Source organism: Oncorhynchus tshawytscha, linkage group LG13 (assembly GCF_018296145.1).
Source record: "Oncorhynchus tshawytscha isolate Ot180627B linkage group LG13, Otsh_v2.0, whole genome shotgun sequence".
In the NCBI taxonomy this organism is placed as follows: Eukaryota; Metazoa; Chordata; class Actinopteri; order Salmoniformes; family Salmonidae; genus Oncorhynchus; species Oncorhynchus tshawytscha.
Window position 1 is genome coordinate 49,241,987 of NC_056441.1, and position 18,187 is coordinate 49,260,173.

The 18,187-nt window shown below is 40.3% G+C and overlaps 1 protein-coding gene across 1 annotated transcript in view; it reads left to right on the top strand.

The window, feature by feature from the left end:
• LOC112244702 (glutamate receptor ionotropic, kainate 4) overlaps window positions 1–18,187 on the top strand; it is a 439,406-nt gene that overhangs the window by 317,477 nt on the left and 103,742 nt on the right. The window contains exon 8 of the mRNA XM_042295838.1: window positions 11,550–11,603. Coding sequence (XP_042151772.1) covers window positions 11,550–11,603 — 54 coding nt within the window. The remainder of the gene's footprint in view (window positions 1–11,549; window positions 11,604–18,187) is intronic.

An 18,187-nucleotide genomic window follows, 5' to 3' on the forward strand; every position in this document is an offset into this window, starting at 1 on the left:
AATATTTAGATGTCGCAAATACATTTGACAGTTCCATTTCACGTCATGCTGTTGATATAAATCATTTATTATAATTTACCGGTTTCTCACAGTTATTTATCCCAGGAAAAGGGAGTGGTTTTTGGGCGGTAAATCTCGGTAAATCTCGATAACTGGGTGCCCAGCATTCAACCTTAGTGCATGCCAGTGTCATAGCAGGACTGGCACTGGAAAAGCCAATCCCTCACAATATCCTCTGAGGAGACAATCAAAAATGTGTCTGTCTTCCCATCCGCATCGATCTGGCCAAAGGCCACGCCCACTAATATTTATTTTCCACGATAAGTCTGGATTTGTTTCCTCCCCGGCGACTTCTCGAATGCCAACACATTCAAACCATCTTGATTGGCCCCAGAAACCGATGGGTTGGGCCCGAGCCGGCCTGCACGAATCATGAATCACATCATTTTGACATCAGCTCAAACAACTTCTAAGGACAGCAGATTCAGACTGATGTATGGCGTGATTGATAGAGCAGTGTAATTAAATTCAGGATGAGTCATCAGGCAACGCTAATATCCCTGCCCCAATGAATATTTTTCTTTTTTTCTCTAAATGTTTTTCTTTCTCTCCCTCTAAAGTATTTATCTCTCCCTCACACACTCCCTCCCACCCTCCCTGATTAGTTCTTCTGTTGTCATATTCCTGTGTTCATCCAGTCAATTCTTACTGTTTTGTTTCCCTGCCACTCTCCTCTTCAGTCTCAATCTGTGCCTCAATCAGAGATACTGATGGCCGTTGCTGGGCATCCTGTCACCATGGCAACTCGAGGGGGGCAAAGAGTAACAACCCACAAGAGCTGATTGTAGGATTTCTTTCTATGTCTCCCCCTCTGTCCTACAGTCGCTCCATACCTCTATCATTCCTCTGTCTTCTACTCCTCCTCTTCTCCATCTCTCTGTCTGGAGGAGGTGTGTAGTGGTGCTGTGGATAGTTTGTTGGCACGCAGTCCGCTCATGAGGAGAGGACATTGGCCGAGCAAATGTACGCTTTTTTGCCAACATTTTGTGCTAGACTGAGGATTTAATTACATGGTAAACTGTAAGGACTTTGTATAAAAGAGTCTAATCTTATTACCCTCTCTTCACGCAGGACATTCTATTCTCTTTGTTTATGGATGTTTACAACTTTCGTTAGAATGCTGGTCAGCCAGAGGTCTACTTCTTACACTGAAGACAGTGGGATTCTTTTTTTTTTCAATACTCTGAGAAGTGTTAATTTAAGTGGGACTCATATATGCTCTGTGAACGTATTATATTTAACCCTCCAATAGTTAAATAAATCAGTGTATTGGCTGTGTGTTCTGCAGCAGGGCGTTTGTGGTCTGGGGGGTTTAGTTTCAGCATCACTGAATGTAATCTCGACATGTCAGCCCCCCGTGTTGTCCTACTATACAAAGCTGTGATCGGATTTGCTCAGATATTGTGCTCAGCATGGCGGGGAAGAACTATACGCCCCAAAACAAAAACCTGGGAAACAGAAAGAAAAGGGGCAATGAGAACAATAGAAAGCTGAGGAAGTTTGGCTTTGTGCCAGCCAAAAGAAACACTTTCTTTCCATTATTTATATTTGTAAACATGCTGAAGTCCCTGACCCGTACTTCACATTTAAAGGCATATTAACTGTGATTAAAAAGCTGGTCAATTTAAAAATCTGGTAAAAAAAAGCTTGTAAACTCTATCATCTGTTGTCCTGTTGGCTGTCTTCATTCTCAACACTTCAAGATCAAGACTTAGAACAATGTGCATTTTGCAGTGCAGTGTCCACCTGTCCTTCTCCACTAAATTAAGTAATTTGACTTAAATTGACCTGACAATCTGATACTGTAAAACGGTTTAACAAATGTTAGCAAACAAGCAAGTAATGTATCATCTGGTCAGTTTCCTCTTACTAGCAACCATTAAAATAATAATAACCACACAATCAAAAGAAAATGATTCAGTGTCATGGAAGTGGGCACATATACAGTGTCATGGAAGTGTGCACATATACAGTGTCATGGAAGTGGGCACATATACAGTGTCATGGAAGTGTGCACATATACAGTGTCATGGAAGTGTGCACATGTACAGTGTCATGGAAGTGGGCACATATACAGTGTCATGGAAGTGTGCACATATACAGTGTCATGGAAGTGGGCACATATACAGTGTCATGGAAGTGGGCACATATACAGTGTCATGGAATTTTGACAGTGTCATGGAAGTGGGCACATATACAGTGTCATGGAAGTGTGCACATATACAGTGTCATGGAAGTGGGCACATATACAGTGTCATGGAAGTGTGCACATATACAGTGTCATGGAAGTGGGCACATATACAGTGTCATGGAAGTGTGCACATATACAGTGTCATGGAAGTGTGCACATATACAGTGTCATGGAAGTGTGCACATATACAGTGTCATGGAAGTGTGCACATATACAGTGTCATGGAAGTGTGCACATATACAGTGTCATGGAAGTGTGCACATATACAGTGTCATGGAAGTGTGCACATATACAGTGTCATGGAAGTGTGCACATATACAGTGTCATGGAAGTGTGCACATATACAGTGTCATGGAAGTGGGCACATATACAGTGTCATGGAAGTGTGCACATATACAGTGTCATGGATGTGTGCACATATACAGTGTCATGGAAGTGGGCACATATACAGTGTCATGGAAGTGGGCACATATACAGTGTCATGGAAGTGTGCACATATACAGTGTCATGAAAAAGTATTTGCCCCCTTTCTAATTTTCTCTACTTTTGCATATTGTTTATACAAAATGTTATCAGATCTTACACCAACATCGAATATTCATAAAGGGAACCTGAATTAACAAATAACACAACAATTACATACTTATTTAATCTATTTCATAAACAAAATTATGCAACACCCAATGTCCATTTGTGAAAGCGTGTTTGCCCCCCTTACACTCAATAACTGATTGTGACACCTTTAACTGCAGTGACTCCAACCAGAGGCTTCCTGTAGTTGTTGATCAGTCTCTCAAGTCGCTGTGGAGGAATTTTGGCCCACTTTTCCATGCAGAACTGCTGTAACTCAGCAGCGTTTGTGGGTTTTCAAGCATGAACTGCTGGTTTCAAGTCCTGCCACAACATCTCAATTGGGATTAGGTCTGGACTTTGACTAGGCCCTTCCAAAACTTAAAATTGGTTGCTTTTTTAGCCATTTTCATGTAGACTTGATTGTGTGTTTAGGATCATTGTCTTGCTGCATGACCCAGTGTAACAGTATAACTTTAGTCCGTCCCCTCGCCCATACCCGGGCTCGAACCAGGGACCCTCTGCACACATCAACAACTGACACCCACGAAGCATCGTTACCCATTGCTCCACAAAAGCCACAGCCCTTGCAGAGCAAGGGGAACCATTACTTCAAGGTCTCAGAGCAGGTGACGTCACCGATTGAAACGCTATTAGCGCGGACCACTGCTAACTAGCTAGCCATTTCACATCCGTTACACCAGCTGCTCTTCAGTTTCAGCTCACAGATGGATGGCAAGTCATCCAGGTCCTGGGGCAGCAAAGCATCCCCAAACCATCACACTACCTCCACAATGCTTGACTGTTGGTATAAGGTTCTTTATGTGGAATGCAGTGTTTGGTTTTCAACAGGCATAATGGGACCCATGTCATCCAAAAAGTTATACTTTTGAATCATCTTCCCATAGAACATTCTTCCAAAAGGCTTGATGATCATCCATGTTTCATACAGGGGAATTGGGTGTTGCCTAACTTTGTTAATAAAAAATAAAAATATATTTGTAAACTCAGGTTCCCTTTATCTCATTTTAAGTTTTGGTTGAAGATCTGATAACATTAAATATTTTTAGAAAACCTACTCATTCAAGGGTTTTTCTTTATTTTTACTATTTTCTACATTGTAGAATAAGAGTGAAGACATCAAAACCATGACATAACACATATGGAACCATGTAGTAACCACAAAAGTGTTAAACCAACCCAAAATCTATTTTATATTTGACATTTTTCAAATAGCCACCCTTTGCTTTGATGACAGCTTTGCGCACTTGGCATTCTCTCAACCAGCATCACCTGGAATGCTTTTCCAACCGTCTTGAAGGAGTTTCCACATATGCTGAGCACTTGTTGGCTGCTTTTCCTTCACTCTAGGGTCTCACTCAGCCCAAACCATCTCAATTTAGTTGAGGTTGGGGTATTGTGGAGGCCAGGTCATCTGATGCAGCACTCCATCACTCTCCTTCTTGGTAAAATAGCCCTTACACAGCCTGGAGGTATGTTGGGTCATTGTCCTGTTGAAAAACAAATGATAGTCCCACTAAACCCAAACCAGATGGGATGGCGTTTCGCTGCAGAATACTGTGGTAGCCATGCTGGTTAAGTGTACCTTGAATTCTAAATAAATCACTGACAGTGTCACCAAAACACCCCCACACCAATACACCTCCTCCTCCATGCTTCAGGGTGGGAACCACACATGCGGGGATCATCCGTTCACCCACACCATGTCTCACAAAAACTCGCGACCAAAGGACAAATTTCCACCGGTCTAATGTCCATTGCTCTTGTTTCTTGGCCCAAACAAGTATGTTACTTGAACTCTGTGAAGCATTTACTTGGGCTGCAATTTCTGAGGCTGGTAACTCTACAGTAGCGTCACGGCTTCATTGCTCCAGACCACCACAAGGGGGAGGTAGAGCACTCATTATGCATTTGAGTCCCAAGGTTTTTATATGACCAATCATATCGAGTGGTTCCAAAGACGAATTTTGACACGAGCCACCCTTGCCTGGTGGCGTTCTTCAACAAAGATGGCTGACAAAACATTACGGTGGAACCAAATGTAAGTTGTTATAACTTCATAACGAGTCAAGCAAAAAATTTACAATTGAGAGGAATATGTTAGTTAATGTAGAGACAAACATTTGTGCATATTCTTTGGTCATAAAGTTACTTTGTGAAAATCGCTATTTAGCAACTTATCTGACTAACTAATATTAGCCAACTAGCTAGTGTCGGGAGAATGAATTTGTAATTCGTGTTGAAAAGAATCTAGTTAGCTAAAGCATTTACTGCAAATTGAATGTACAATTGTGTAAGCTTGCCTTGCAATGCAGCTGAAGTAACATAGCTAGCTAACTGTTTACTTGCTTATTGTGTCGTGGAGGATAAAAATAACTGTATGCCTATGGATGTGTAGCTAGCTACAGTATGTAACCGATCTGTGTATGGACCCTAAAACGTTAGGTTCTGAACTAATATTCATACCAATCTATGAACCTCAGCTACCATAGTTGTTGTATCAACATCAAGTCTGAATGGCATTAATGAAGCCTACGGATAGAGTAGAATACAATAACTTTATTGTGCCAAGGATGCAAGTGCTATATACACATGTACTGTAGTTATTACCACGCATGAGATTCCCACATTGTAGCCTGTACGTTGAATATATTCACTGATCATGTACTCTTCCTTGGCAAATAAAGGTGCGGTTCAGGTATGAATCTCTGAGACATTATTTTTCAGTCATATCAAATTCCATTATTTGAATGATGCTGTGTCTGCATGTATGTATTACAATTATACACTTCAAGTGTTTACTACTCCTGCTCCGGGGACATCAATGATTACACATTGTAACTATGCAATAGACGAGAAACATGATTGATTTTTAATTCATATATACAGAAAAAAACCGATGCCTATCTAACTCCCTTTATCTGCGTTAATCTGAGGACACAGGATAGTATTTCAATGAGATACTTAGTTTCAACCAGTGGAGAATGTGAAACGCTTTATTGAAAGAAGTTCATTATCCAGGTGTTATAAATACATACATGCATTATAATTATGATATATTTTAATATTATACACACAAGTTCAATCTGTACTCATAAAACGAGGAAGAAAGACGAGGTGGGGGGAGAGGTGTGGTAGACAGACAGGGAAAGAGGTAAGAACAGCGGCAGACAGCATATGTTTAAGGAATTACAGTGCTACCCTAATATTCTCTCAGTTCATCACAATTGCGGTGTCCTAACCAGCCTTGGGTCCCCAGTTGGCCTGAAGGTTATCTTAAGAGCGGGTGAGGTGGCAATGACGGGACTGGCTTCCTCTCTCACATCAAAACATACCTGCAGACGAGAGACAGATGGAAAGAGAGAGAGCATGATTAAGCCTTGATTTTTTTATTCTACCACGGTCAGTCATCATAATCAGTGAAATGCAAAACTGACCTTGGATCATTTACCCTGGGACTAATACATCTCTGTCTGTATTTCGATGTAAAGCATCTCTTTAATAATACTTCCTGTTGACCCGACCAAGTGACACCTATGATCATGCTCTGCCCTCTGTGTCAGCCAGTTCAGATGCGGGCGGGGTTCACCAAAACAGCTGATATAACCTACAGGATTTAGGGAGAAGGGGGAGAGGGATGAAGTGAAGAAGAGAGACTTATTGAGTGTGTGGTTTCACCTGTTGTCCACACTAAGTGGCTACAGAGTACTTTATGCTGAAAAACAGACACATGAGGACAAACAATAAGAAGACCATGTCAAGAGATTCTGTACGTGACGCAGACACCTATCGGAGTGTACCTGAAACATTTAAATATAGAGGGCTATGTGTCTCACCACTTGGTTATTGCAAGGCTAACCCCCAGGGAAATCATGACTTGGCAGCAACAGATAGTCCAGTGAAGATGGCTGTGTTTATGTGGTGTAAATCTGAAAATTAGCAGCTGACATCTGAAGGGTTTTTTAATTAACGCATGTGAGACAGTTTCCTGTGTACAACAAGACAGGCAGAGATGGAGAAAAAGAACACAGAACAGTTTAATTACCTCTGGTTATGGACACTTTCGCCATCAATAAAGCTTCCATGGCCTTGTTCCTTGGGCAGTGAACATCTGACAGTATCAGATACAGCTCGCTCTCTGAAAGTAAAGGAAATAGCTCATTTTTTTATAGATATGAAAACAACTGTTCAATCTAAAGCAGCAGATGTCATTTTTAGGATACGTCACTACAGCTCAGTGCTGCTTACCTGAGATGCCACCTTCGTAGGTGTCTGTTTTGACTTCCTTTGCGTCGGAAAAAAAGTTGCTTTCAGAACAATTATTTTTGACTGGAAATAAAAAAGGTTTTGCTCTCGACAAAAAGACACAAATACCTCCATAGCAAATAACAATTTGCCTGTGAATAACCACACCTTCATACAAACGTGCTACTGTATGCAGAATTCTTGACGCAGAACCAAATTCTTGACCCGCTGCCATATCCTGCCAGCATGACCACAAGCGAGCCATTCAAGAGCTGAATGATGATGCGTGGAAGAGGGAAAGGAATGAGATGATAACAGTAATTTGTTGCAAGTTGGAGAGGAGGGCTAATAGCTGAACAACAATTCAACCTTTACTAAAGAATAGTCTAATAGCCAAGCTAGGTGTGAACCCCCCTATTGCAGACCAGATTTGCCCTAACGACCAAGGGGTAGCTTGCTACTCAATGTGATAAAGTAATGACTTTTCAAATAAGTTACCTTACACGTTATATTGGCTGACAATTTGTTAGCTACGCTGTCCTTACAAACCACATAGCATATCATTACAGCAGTATGTACCGGTATGTTAGTTAGCTACCTACCATTAGTAGTTATACATCAAACTTGCCAGTTTATTAACTATAGGCTATCTAACTACCCAACATTTATTGACTTGTTTATTCTCGTTATTCTTAGCTTAGCTAAATGGTGTAGTCGTTGTGCTTTCTCAATGGACATTCGGGTGCTTTCGTATTCTACCATGTAGAAAATAGAATATAAACAAATATATATGTAGAAAAACCCTTGAATGAGTAGGAGTTCTAAAACTTTTGAACGGTAATGGATATATACAGTTGAAGTCGGAAGTTTACATACTATAGTTTTAGTCAGTTAGGACATCTACTTTGTGCACGGCACAAGAAATGTCTCCAACAATTGTTTACAGACAGATGATTTCACTTATAATTCACTGTATCACAATTCCAGTGGGTCAGAAGTTTACATACACTAAGTTGACTGTGCCTTTAAACAGCTTGGAAAATTCCAGAAAATGATGTCATGGCTTTAGAAGCTTCTGCTAATTGACATCATTTGAGTCAATTGGAGGTGTACCTGAGCATGTATTTCAAGGCCTACCTTCAAACAGTGCTTTTTTGCTTGACATCATGGGAAATCAAACTATATATTTTTATGTAGACCTCCACAAGTCTGGTTCATCTTTGGGAGCAATTTCCAAACACCTGAAGGTACCACATTCATCTGTACAAACAATAGCACGCAAGTATAAACACCATGGGACCAAGCAGCCGTCATACCACTCAGGAAGGAGACACCTCCTGTCTCCTAAAGATTAACGTACTTTGGTGCGAAAAGTGCAAATCAATCCCAGAACAACAGCAAAGGACCTTGTGAAGATGCTGGAGGAAACGGGTACAAAAGTATCTATATCCACAGTAAAACGAGTCCTATATCGACATAACCTGAAAGGCCGCTCAGCAAGGAAGAAGCCACTGCTCCAAAACCGCCATAAAAAGCCAGACTAAGGTTTGCAACTGCACATGGGGACAAAGATCATACTTTTTGGAGAAATGTCCTCTGGTCTGATGAAAAAAAATAGAACTGTTTGACCATAATGACCATTGTTATGTTTGGAGGAAAAAGGGGAGGCTTAATTGCCAAAGAACACCATCCCAACCGTGAAGCACGGGGGTGGCAGCATCATGTTGTGGAGGTGCTTTGCTGCAGGAGGGACTGGTGCACTTCACAAAATAGATGGCATCATGAGGGAGGAAGATTATGTGGATATATTGAAGCAACATCTCAAGACATCAGTCAGGAAGTTAAAGCTTGGTCCCAAATGGGTCTTCCAAATGGACAATGACCCTGAGCATACTTCCAAAGTTGTGGCAAAATGGCTGAAGGACAACAAAGTAAAGGTATTGGAGTGGCCATCACAAAGCCCTGACCTCAATCATATTGAACATTTGTGGGCAGAACTGAAAAAGTGTGTGCGAGCAAGGAGGCCTACAAACCTGACTCGGTTACACCAGATCTGTGGGAAGCTTGTGGAAGGCTACCCAAAATGTTTGCCCCAAGTTAAACAATGTAAAGACATTGCCACCAAATACTAATTGAGTGTATGTAAACTCCTGACACACTGGGAATGGGATGAAATAAATAAAAGCTGAAATAAATCATTCTCTCCACTATTATTCTGACATTTTGCATTCTTACAATAAAGTGGTGATCCTAACTGACCTAAGACAGGGAACCTTTACAAGGATTAAATGTCAGGAACTGTGAAAAGCTGAGTTTAAATGTATTTGACTAAGGTGTATGTAAACTTCCGACTTCAACTGTGTATATATATATATATATGTGTATGCGTTTATGTATGTGTATGTATGTATATGTACTGTATGTATGTTACATACACATACAGTACATACATGCATACACATATAAATACATACATATACACCTACAAAATATACACTTACATATATATAAATACATATACATACATATATGTACATATCTTTAAAAATATATTTCCTTTATTACCCTCCAACCCTACCACCCCTCCCCAAATTGGAGCAAACTAGTCTCATTGTTACTACAGATTATAAATTGAAAATATTTTTTTGTTGTTGCTAAAAGTATTGTTATATTATTGATCGATTGACTATGACTTTTCATATCACCCAGTAGTGCTATCTGCAGAGTTAGCTCAGGTAAATATTGCAATTTTTCAGCCATTCCTGGCCCTGTGACCAAAACCCTGCAACGTATGGACAGTACAAAAACAAATGATCTAATGATTCTGTCGGGGAACACATTGTTTGGGATTATTCCGCCACAAACATCTACCTTTTTGAATCATATTGGTTTTTGCTGTAAGGCCTCTTTGGATAAATACATTTTTATGCCAGAAGAACCTGTGGCTCTTGGGAACGGGAGTTTGTACCCCTGAGGTAGAGGTAAATCCAACAAGGTCTCACTGTCGCACATCAGTCGCACATCAGAATTAGACGTTCATCCATGTTTCTGAAACGTACAATTTTTAAATTGTTCTAAATGTAAATTTTAGAAGTGTTCTGGTTAAGTTTCCAGTAGGCATTAACTCCAAATTCTTAAATTAAGAGTGAAGGTTTGGGATAGGATGAAAATGAAAACAAAACAACTTTCTATCACCGGATTTGAACTTGCAACCTTTGGAATAAGACGCCCATCCACCATCACCTTCCACATCTCACAACGTCCTCAGACATGGATGGACGTTGAATATTGACTTGTAATCATGGGTGACCTGGCTGAGAGAATCTTCTAGGTGAAATGTGTGTGGATGGTTGAACAGAGATATACTGTAGCTTCCATCGAATGAGATCCAGGAGTCAACAAGTCAAACCTTATTGAACAGATTTCCCTTGATATACTGTACTCTATGAAATATGTTTATTTTTTATTTTTTTGATGTATCTCAGATGTATGTCAGACTAAGTCAGACTGGGCTGATTGGAAAACACGTTTTTAAAAAGAATTGCGTTGCACCATTATTCCACAGTTCACATTGGTGTCAACAAATTTGGTGGAACAGTTTATACCAAAATAAATATACTCAAAGAAGCTCAACTGTAGAAAGTTCACTTTGTCCTTCACAACCAGTGCTTGCTGCTGAGGCTTTGATTTAATCAAATCCTAATGTATTGAGCAGCATACTAAAATATTGTATTACTAATTGCTCCGAAGAGAGCCCGTCATTAGATAAGAATATGTCATGTCTTATCAAGATGTGGGCGGATTTGATCTGCCGCTGTGTAATCGAGCAGGAGACTGCAGAGTATCTGATCTCTCTCTCTCTCTCTCTCTCATATATATATATATATATATATATATATATATATATATATATATATATATATATATATATATATATATATATATATTAAGAACACTGTGTATATATATATAGAAAATATTAAGAACACCTTCTCTTTCCATAACGTAGACTGACTAGGTGTTTCCAAGTGAAAACTATGATCCCTTATTGATCCACTTCAATCGGTGTAGAAAAGGGGAGGAGACATGTTAACAATTGGGACATGGATGGTGTATGTGCGCCATTTAGAGGGTGGATGGGCAAGACAAAAGATTGATGTGCATTTGAAAGGGCCATGATAGTAGGTGCCAGGTGCACCGGTTTATGTCAAGAACTGTAATGCTGCTGAGATTTTCACGCTCAACAGTTTCCCGTGTGTATCAAGAATGGCCCACCACCCTGTGGAATGCATTCGACACCTTGTAGAGTCCATGCCCTGACGAATCGAGGCTGTTCTGGGAGCTAAAGGGGGTCCTAATGTTTTGTACACTCTGTGTATAACTCCTTCTCTATATATATATATATACCTATTTTTCTCCTTATCCTTATCTCTTTCTCCCCCCCTCTCTCTCTTTCTTCCAGGCGTCGGAGCTAGGCATGCTTTCCGTCTACTACACCTACATCTTCACCTCGCTGGTAAGGAGCCTGCTGCTGCTACTCGCTAATGGAAATTGATGATGTTGGTAACACTTTGCACTAATGGTCCTGTAGAGATGATTCATATCGGCCTGATTGATGACTCATTAATGTCCTGCTGGAGCCCATGTTTTCCTCTCACCCAGTTGCTCGGATCCCCATGTCTTTTTGTGCCACTGGGTGCTAGGGGGCAAGAGTGGGGGGATCATCGTGGAGAGTGATGACCCACGCCCTCCATTTCCTAAAGAGAGAGAGCGATTGCTCAACAAAGCATCATACAGCACCATCCCCACAGGAAGAAGAGACCACTCGTTATTTATGTAATTTTCTTTCAACGTTCAGTTAATCACCACTTTCCGAGCCTCGTCCCCAATGTCGCAGTATTCCCTCGAAATGACACACACACACACGCACTGCTCGGCTAATCCTCCTCAACAAATGGCCACTTTTGATTATGCCTATTTTCAACATGTAAAGAATACTGTTCGCTATACTTCCAAGTTGTCAGGGCAGGGAGTCCGATCACTTTATACTGCTCCGAAAAAGAGGAGTGTATTGTGGAGGGTCTTTCTTCGGCAGGTAGAGGGAGTAATTACACATTCCATTCATGTTGAGGGTGGGGAGAATGGGTGAGTCCAGGTAGTCCCTCCCTATTTCAGTCAGTTTTCTTCTAGTTGGTTCCTAATAAACACGACCCTGGTGTGTAACATAGGTGTCAGTGCACCGTGCCTGTGATGGCAGGCAGAATGCCTGTGGGGCACTGTAAGAAATTAAATCCCATGTCCCCGATAGTGCAGCAGCCCAATTTGTGTTTCGGCTGGGGGAGTAGACATTTGTCATTTGTCACTAGCTGTCAGATGTCGTGATAGGACAATTTTGTGATCAGCCGCTCCAGAGGATGAGCGATAGTCACTCTTCACATCCTCTGTGTTATATCTCTCTATATGCAGTATCCTCTCTCTCTCTCTCTCTCTCTCTCACTCTCTCTCACTCACCTCCACCTGCATTGATCTGTCTGGGAAGCTGGAATGTATTTAAATTGGAATGTGTGCTAGGTAATCCAGAGATTTTAACAGATACAGTGGGCCTTGTTTGGATGCAACATATTTGTAAGTGTAATTACTGAAGCTGTGAATAGTTTTTCATTAATTGACCACGGTATTCAAAAAGTAACATTATTATCGTAGGTATGATCAAATCCTGGAATGCCGTCATCCAAATTTTTACTTGAACTTGATCGTAATCCACACTTTAGATGTATCTGTTGCACTAACAATTAGACTACATGTAGTCCTAATTGAAAAGTAATAGAGTACTGAAAATAGCACAATGAGCAATCTCTGTCTGAATAATCTGCTACATACAGTACCAGTCAAAAGTTTGGACACACCTACTCATTCAATGGTTTTTCTTTATTTTTACTATTTTCTACATTGTAGAATAATAGTGAAGACATCAAAAGCTATGAAATAACACATGGAATCATGTAGTAACCCAAAAAATGTTAAACAAATCCAAATATATTTTATATTTGAGATTGCTGAAAGTAGCCACCCCTTTGCCTTGATGACAGCTTTGCACACTCTTGGCATTCTCTCAACCAGCTTCAGGGGTAGTTACCTGGAATACATTTCTATTAACAGGTGTGCCTTGTTAAAAGTACATTTGTGGAATTTCTTTCCTTCTTAATGTGTTTGAGCCAATCAGTTGTGTTGTGACAAGGTAGGGGTGGTATACAGAAGATAGCCCAATTTGGTAAAAGACCAAGTCCATATTATGGAAAGAACAGCTCAAATAAGCAAAGAGAGATGACAGTGCATCATTATTTTAAGACATAAAGGTCAGTCAATCCGGAAAATGTCAAGAACTTTGAAAGTTTCTTCAGGTGCAGTCGCAAAAACCATCAAGCGTTATGATGAAACTGGCTCTCATGAGCACCACCACAGGAATGGAAGACCCAGAGTTACCTCTGCTGCAGAGGATAAGTTCCTTAGAGTTACCAGGCTCAGAAATTGCAGAGGAGACTGTGTGAATTAGGCCTTCATGGTCAAATTGCTGTAAAGAAACCCCTACTAAAGGACACCAATAAGAATAAGAGACTTGCTTGGGCCAAGAAACATGAGCATTGGACCTTAGACTGGTGTAAATCTGTCCTTTGGTCTGATGAGTCAAAATTTGAGATTGTTGTTTCCAACCGCCGTGTCTTTGTGAGACACAGAATAGGTGAACAGATGATCTCAGCATGTGTGGTTCCCACCGTGAAGCATGGAGGTGGAGGTGTGATGGTGTGGGGGTGCTTTGCTGGTGACGCTGTAAGTGATTTATTTATAATTCAAGGCACACTTAACCAGCATGGCTACCACAGCATTCTGCAGCGATACGCCATCCCATCTGGTTTGCGCTTAGTGGGACTATCATGTGTTTTTTAACAGGACTATGACCCAATACACCTCCAGGCAGTGTAAGGGCTTTTTGACCAATAAGAAAAGTATTGGAGCGCTGCATCAGATGACCTGGCCTTCACAATCCCTTGACCTCAACCCAATTGAGATGGTTTGGGATGAGTTGGACCACAGAGTGATGTGGGATCTTGTTCTAGGCTATTGGAAAAGCATTCCAGGTGAAGCTGGTTGAGATAATGCATGTGCAAAGGGTGGCTTATTTTAACAATCTAAAATATGAAATATATTTTGATTTGTTTAACACTTTTTGGGGTTACTACATGATTCCATATGTGTTATTTCACAGTTTGGATGTTTTCACTATTATTGTACAATGTAGAAAATAGTAGCAATAAATAGAAACCCTTAAATGAGTAGGTGTGTCCAAACTTTTGATTGGTACTGTACATACAGTGCATTCGGACAGCACTCTTTTTCCACATTTTGTTCTTTTTTATTTAATTGAACCTTTAACTAGGCAAGTCAGTTAAGAACAAATTCTTATTTACAATGACAGCCTACACCAGACAAACGCCATTGGGCCAATTGTGCGCTGCCCTATGGGACTCCCAATCACGGCCGGTTGTGATACAGCCTGGATTCAAACCAGGGTGTCTGTAGTGATGCCTCGAGCACTGAGATGCAGTGACTTAGACCGCTGCTCCACTCGGGAGCCCAATTTGAATCTAAAATGGATTAAATAGTTTTTTTTCATTGACAATCTACACATTATATTCATAATGACAAAGCAAAAACAGGTATTTAGAAATGTTTGCTAATTTAAAAAATATCACATTTACATAAGTATACAGACCATTTACTCAGTACTTTGTTGAAGCACCTTTGGCAGCGATAATAGCCTTAAGTCTTCTTGGGTATGACACTACATGCTTGGCACACCTGTATAAAAGACCAAGTCCATATTATGGAAAGAACAGCTCAAATAAGCAAAGAGAAACGACAGTCCATCATTACTTTAAGACGTGAAAGTCAGCAAATTTGGAAAATGTCAAGAACTTTTAAAGTTTCCTCAAGTGCAGTCGCAAAAACCATCAAACGCTATGATGAAACTGACTCTATACATATGCATATATGAATCAGCTCCTTACAGAAGTGGAGTTACAGTTAAATGGAGTTCAGTTGGCTAGTTTTAATGGTAAGTGAACAGAGAACAGCTGTACTTGTCTCTAATTGCCCAATGTGGTTTCCCGGCATGAAATGCCATCCATGGGAGCTATAGAGGGATGGTTGCTCTGTGATTTGTACTTGCAATAACTCCGAGATCATCTCGTTAAGCCTCGCGGCGGTCGCTGACGGTTAACCTGGGAAGTGACTCTTTGTATTGTCTGATTCGTCTCCAAGCACAACGCTGAGACGTAGAGATACGGTTTTCAGGGGAGAGATACAGATTAGGTTTAATGTACATGCACAGTACTCACGTTCATTGCCAATATGTGACCTCAGATGATGACTCATTATATTTGTCCCGTTAGAATGTGTTTTTGTTGACATTGCGCATCAAAATGCCAATGTGAGGTGACGGGGAATCATCAGCCAACACATTGTACAATTCAAAAATGTTCATTCATCTCGGTTTTAATATTAAGAGCTACCATGCAGAACATGAATCAAACATCGATGATGTCACACAGCCAACACGTTTATAGTTCTAGCAATGATAATTTTCATTCACTTCAACTCATTCGCATTCATAATCTTAAGGAGGATCATGCCGAATGTTTATCTATGTAACACAGTAGGCGTGTAACCTTCCCACGAGCCTGTGTGTAGAGTACCAGAATATGAGACATAATACCCATAAAACCTAGCAGTCAAACAGGGAAATGGTTCCAATTGTTTTTCCATCTTTCATTTTTCCAATTAGGGGATTCAAAAAAACAAACACTTAAAATAAGGGCTGTTTTGTGTAGGCTTACCCTGGATTGACGTTTTGATAACCGTGTAAATCTCTCTAGGACAAGTTGACTTTTATCAATATATCTGCCTGTATTTACAATCCAAAAATGAAATGCTAATTAGCTGCTAATGTGTCTAGCATAAAGAACTACAAATACCATCATGATCTGGATGAGACTGTTGAATCGAGGCAAAGGTAAAAAAAAAAATCACTGTATTAACTATATATACACAGTACCAGTCAAAATTTTGGACACACCTACTCATTCCAGGGTTTTTCTTTATTTGTACTATTTTCTACATTGAAGAATAATAGTGAAGACATCAAAACTATGAAATAACACATATGGAATCATCATTTGAAATTCTTCAAAGTAGCCACCCTTTGCCTCGATGACAGCTTGCACACTCTTGGCATTCTCAAAACAAGCTTCTTGAGGTAGTCCCCTGGAATGCATTTAAATTAAACAGGTGTGCCTTGTTAAAAGTTATTTTGTGGAATTTCTTTCCTTCATAATGCGTCTGAGCCAATCAGTTGTGTTGTGATAAGATAGGGCTTTCTTCTGTATACCTGCCCTATTTGGTAAAATACCAAGTCCGTATTATGGCAAGAACAGCTGAAATAAGCAAAGAGAAACAACAATTACTTTTAGACATGAAGGTTAGTCAATCTGGAAAGTTTCTTAAAGTGCAGTCGCAAAAACCATCAAGTGCTATGATGAAACTGTCTCTCATGAGGACCATAACAGGAAGTGTTACGGTTTTCTTCCGTCGAAAGAGAGTCGGACCAAAATGCAGCGTGGTTAATTCGATATATCTTTAATAAAGATGAAACACGAACAATACAAAAACAATAAACGTAACATGAAAACCAAAACAGCCTAAACTGGTGCAAACTAACACAGAGACAGGAACAATCACCCACAAAACACTCAAACAATATGGCTGCCTAAATATGGTTCCCAATCAGAGACAACGAGAATCACCTGCCTCTGATTGAGAAGCGCCTCAGGCAACCATAGACTTTGCTAGAACACCCCACTAAGCCACAATCCTAAAACCTACGAAAAACCCCAATACACAAACACACCACAAAATAAACCCATGTCACACCCTGGCCTTACCAAATAAATAAAGAAAACACAAAATACTAAGACCAGGGCGTGACAGGAAGACCCAGAGTTACCTCTCCTTCATTAGAGTTAACTGCACCTCAGATTGCAGCCCAAATAAATGCTTCACAGAATTCAAGTAACAGACACATTTCAACAACTGTTCAGAGGAGATTGCGTGAATCAGGCCTTCATTGTCAAATTGCTTCCAAGAAACATCTACTAAAGGACACCAATAAAGAGAATAGACTTGCTTGGGCCAAGAAACATGAGCAATGGACATTAGACTGGTATTTTTTTGTTCAACTGCCGTGTCTTTGTGAGACGCAGAGTTGGTGAATGGATGATCTTCGCATGTGTGGTTTCCACCGTGAAGCATGGAGGAGGAGGTGTGATGGTGTGGGGTGCTTTGCTGGTGACACTGTCTGTGATTTATTTAGAATTCAAGGCACACTTAACCAGCATGGCTACCACAGCATTCTTCAGTGATACCATCTGGTTTGCGCTCAGTGGGATTATAATTTGTTTTTAACAGGACAATGACCCAAAACACACCCTTACAGGCTGTATACTGGCTATTTGACCCAGAAGTAGAGTGATGGAGTGCTACACAGATGACCTGGCCTCCACAATCACCTGACCTCAACCCAATTGAGATGGTTTGGGATGAGTCGGACTGCAGAGTGAAGGAAAAGCAGCCAACAGGTGCTCAGCAAATATGGGAACTCCTTCAAGACGGATGGAAAAGCATTTCTCATGAAGCCGTTTGAGGGAATGCCAAAAGTGTGCAAAGCTCTCGTCAAGGCAATGTGTGGCTACTTTGAAGAAACTCAAATCTAAAATATATTTTGATTGTTGAACAGTTTTTTGGTTACGACATGATTCATAGTTTCATAGTTTTGATGTCTTCACTATTATTCTACAATGTAGAAAATAGTACAAAATAAAGAAAAACCCTTGAATGAGTAGGTGTGTTCAAACTTTTGACTGGTGCTGTATATATATATATTTTTTTTTAATCTAACGTTGTAATGAATAAATTGGCAACATTTCTTTAAATGGACAATTTTGTGAACTGTCTTGGACAAGTTTTAAATTGACACAATACCTGTTA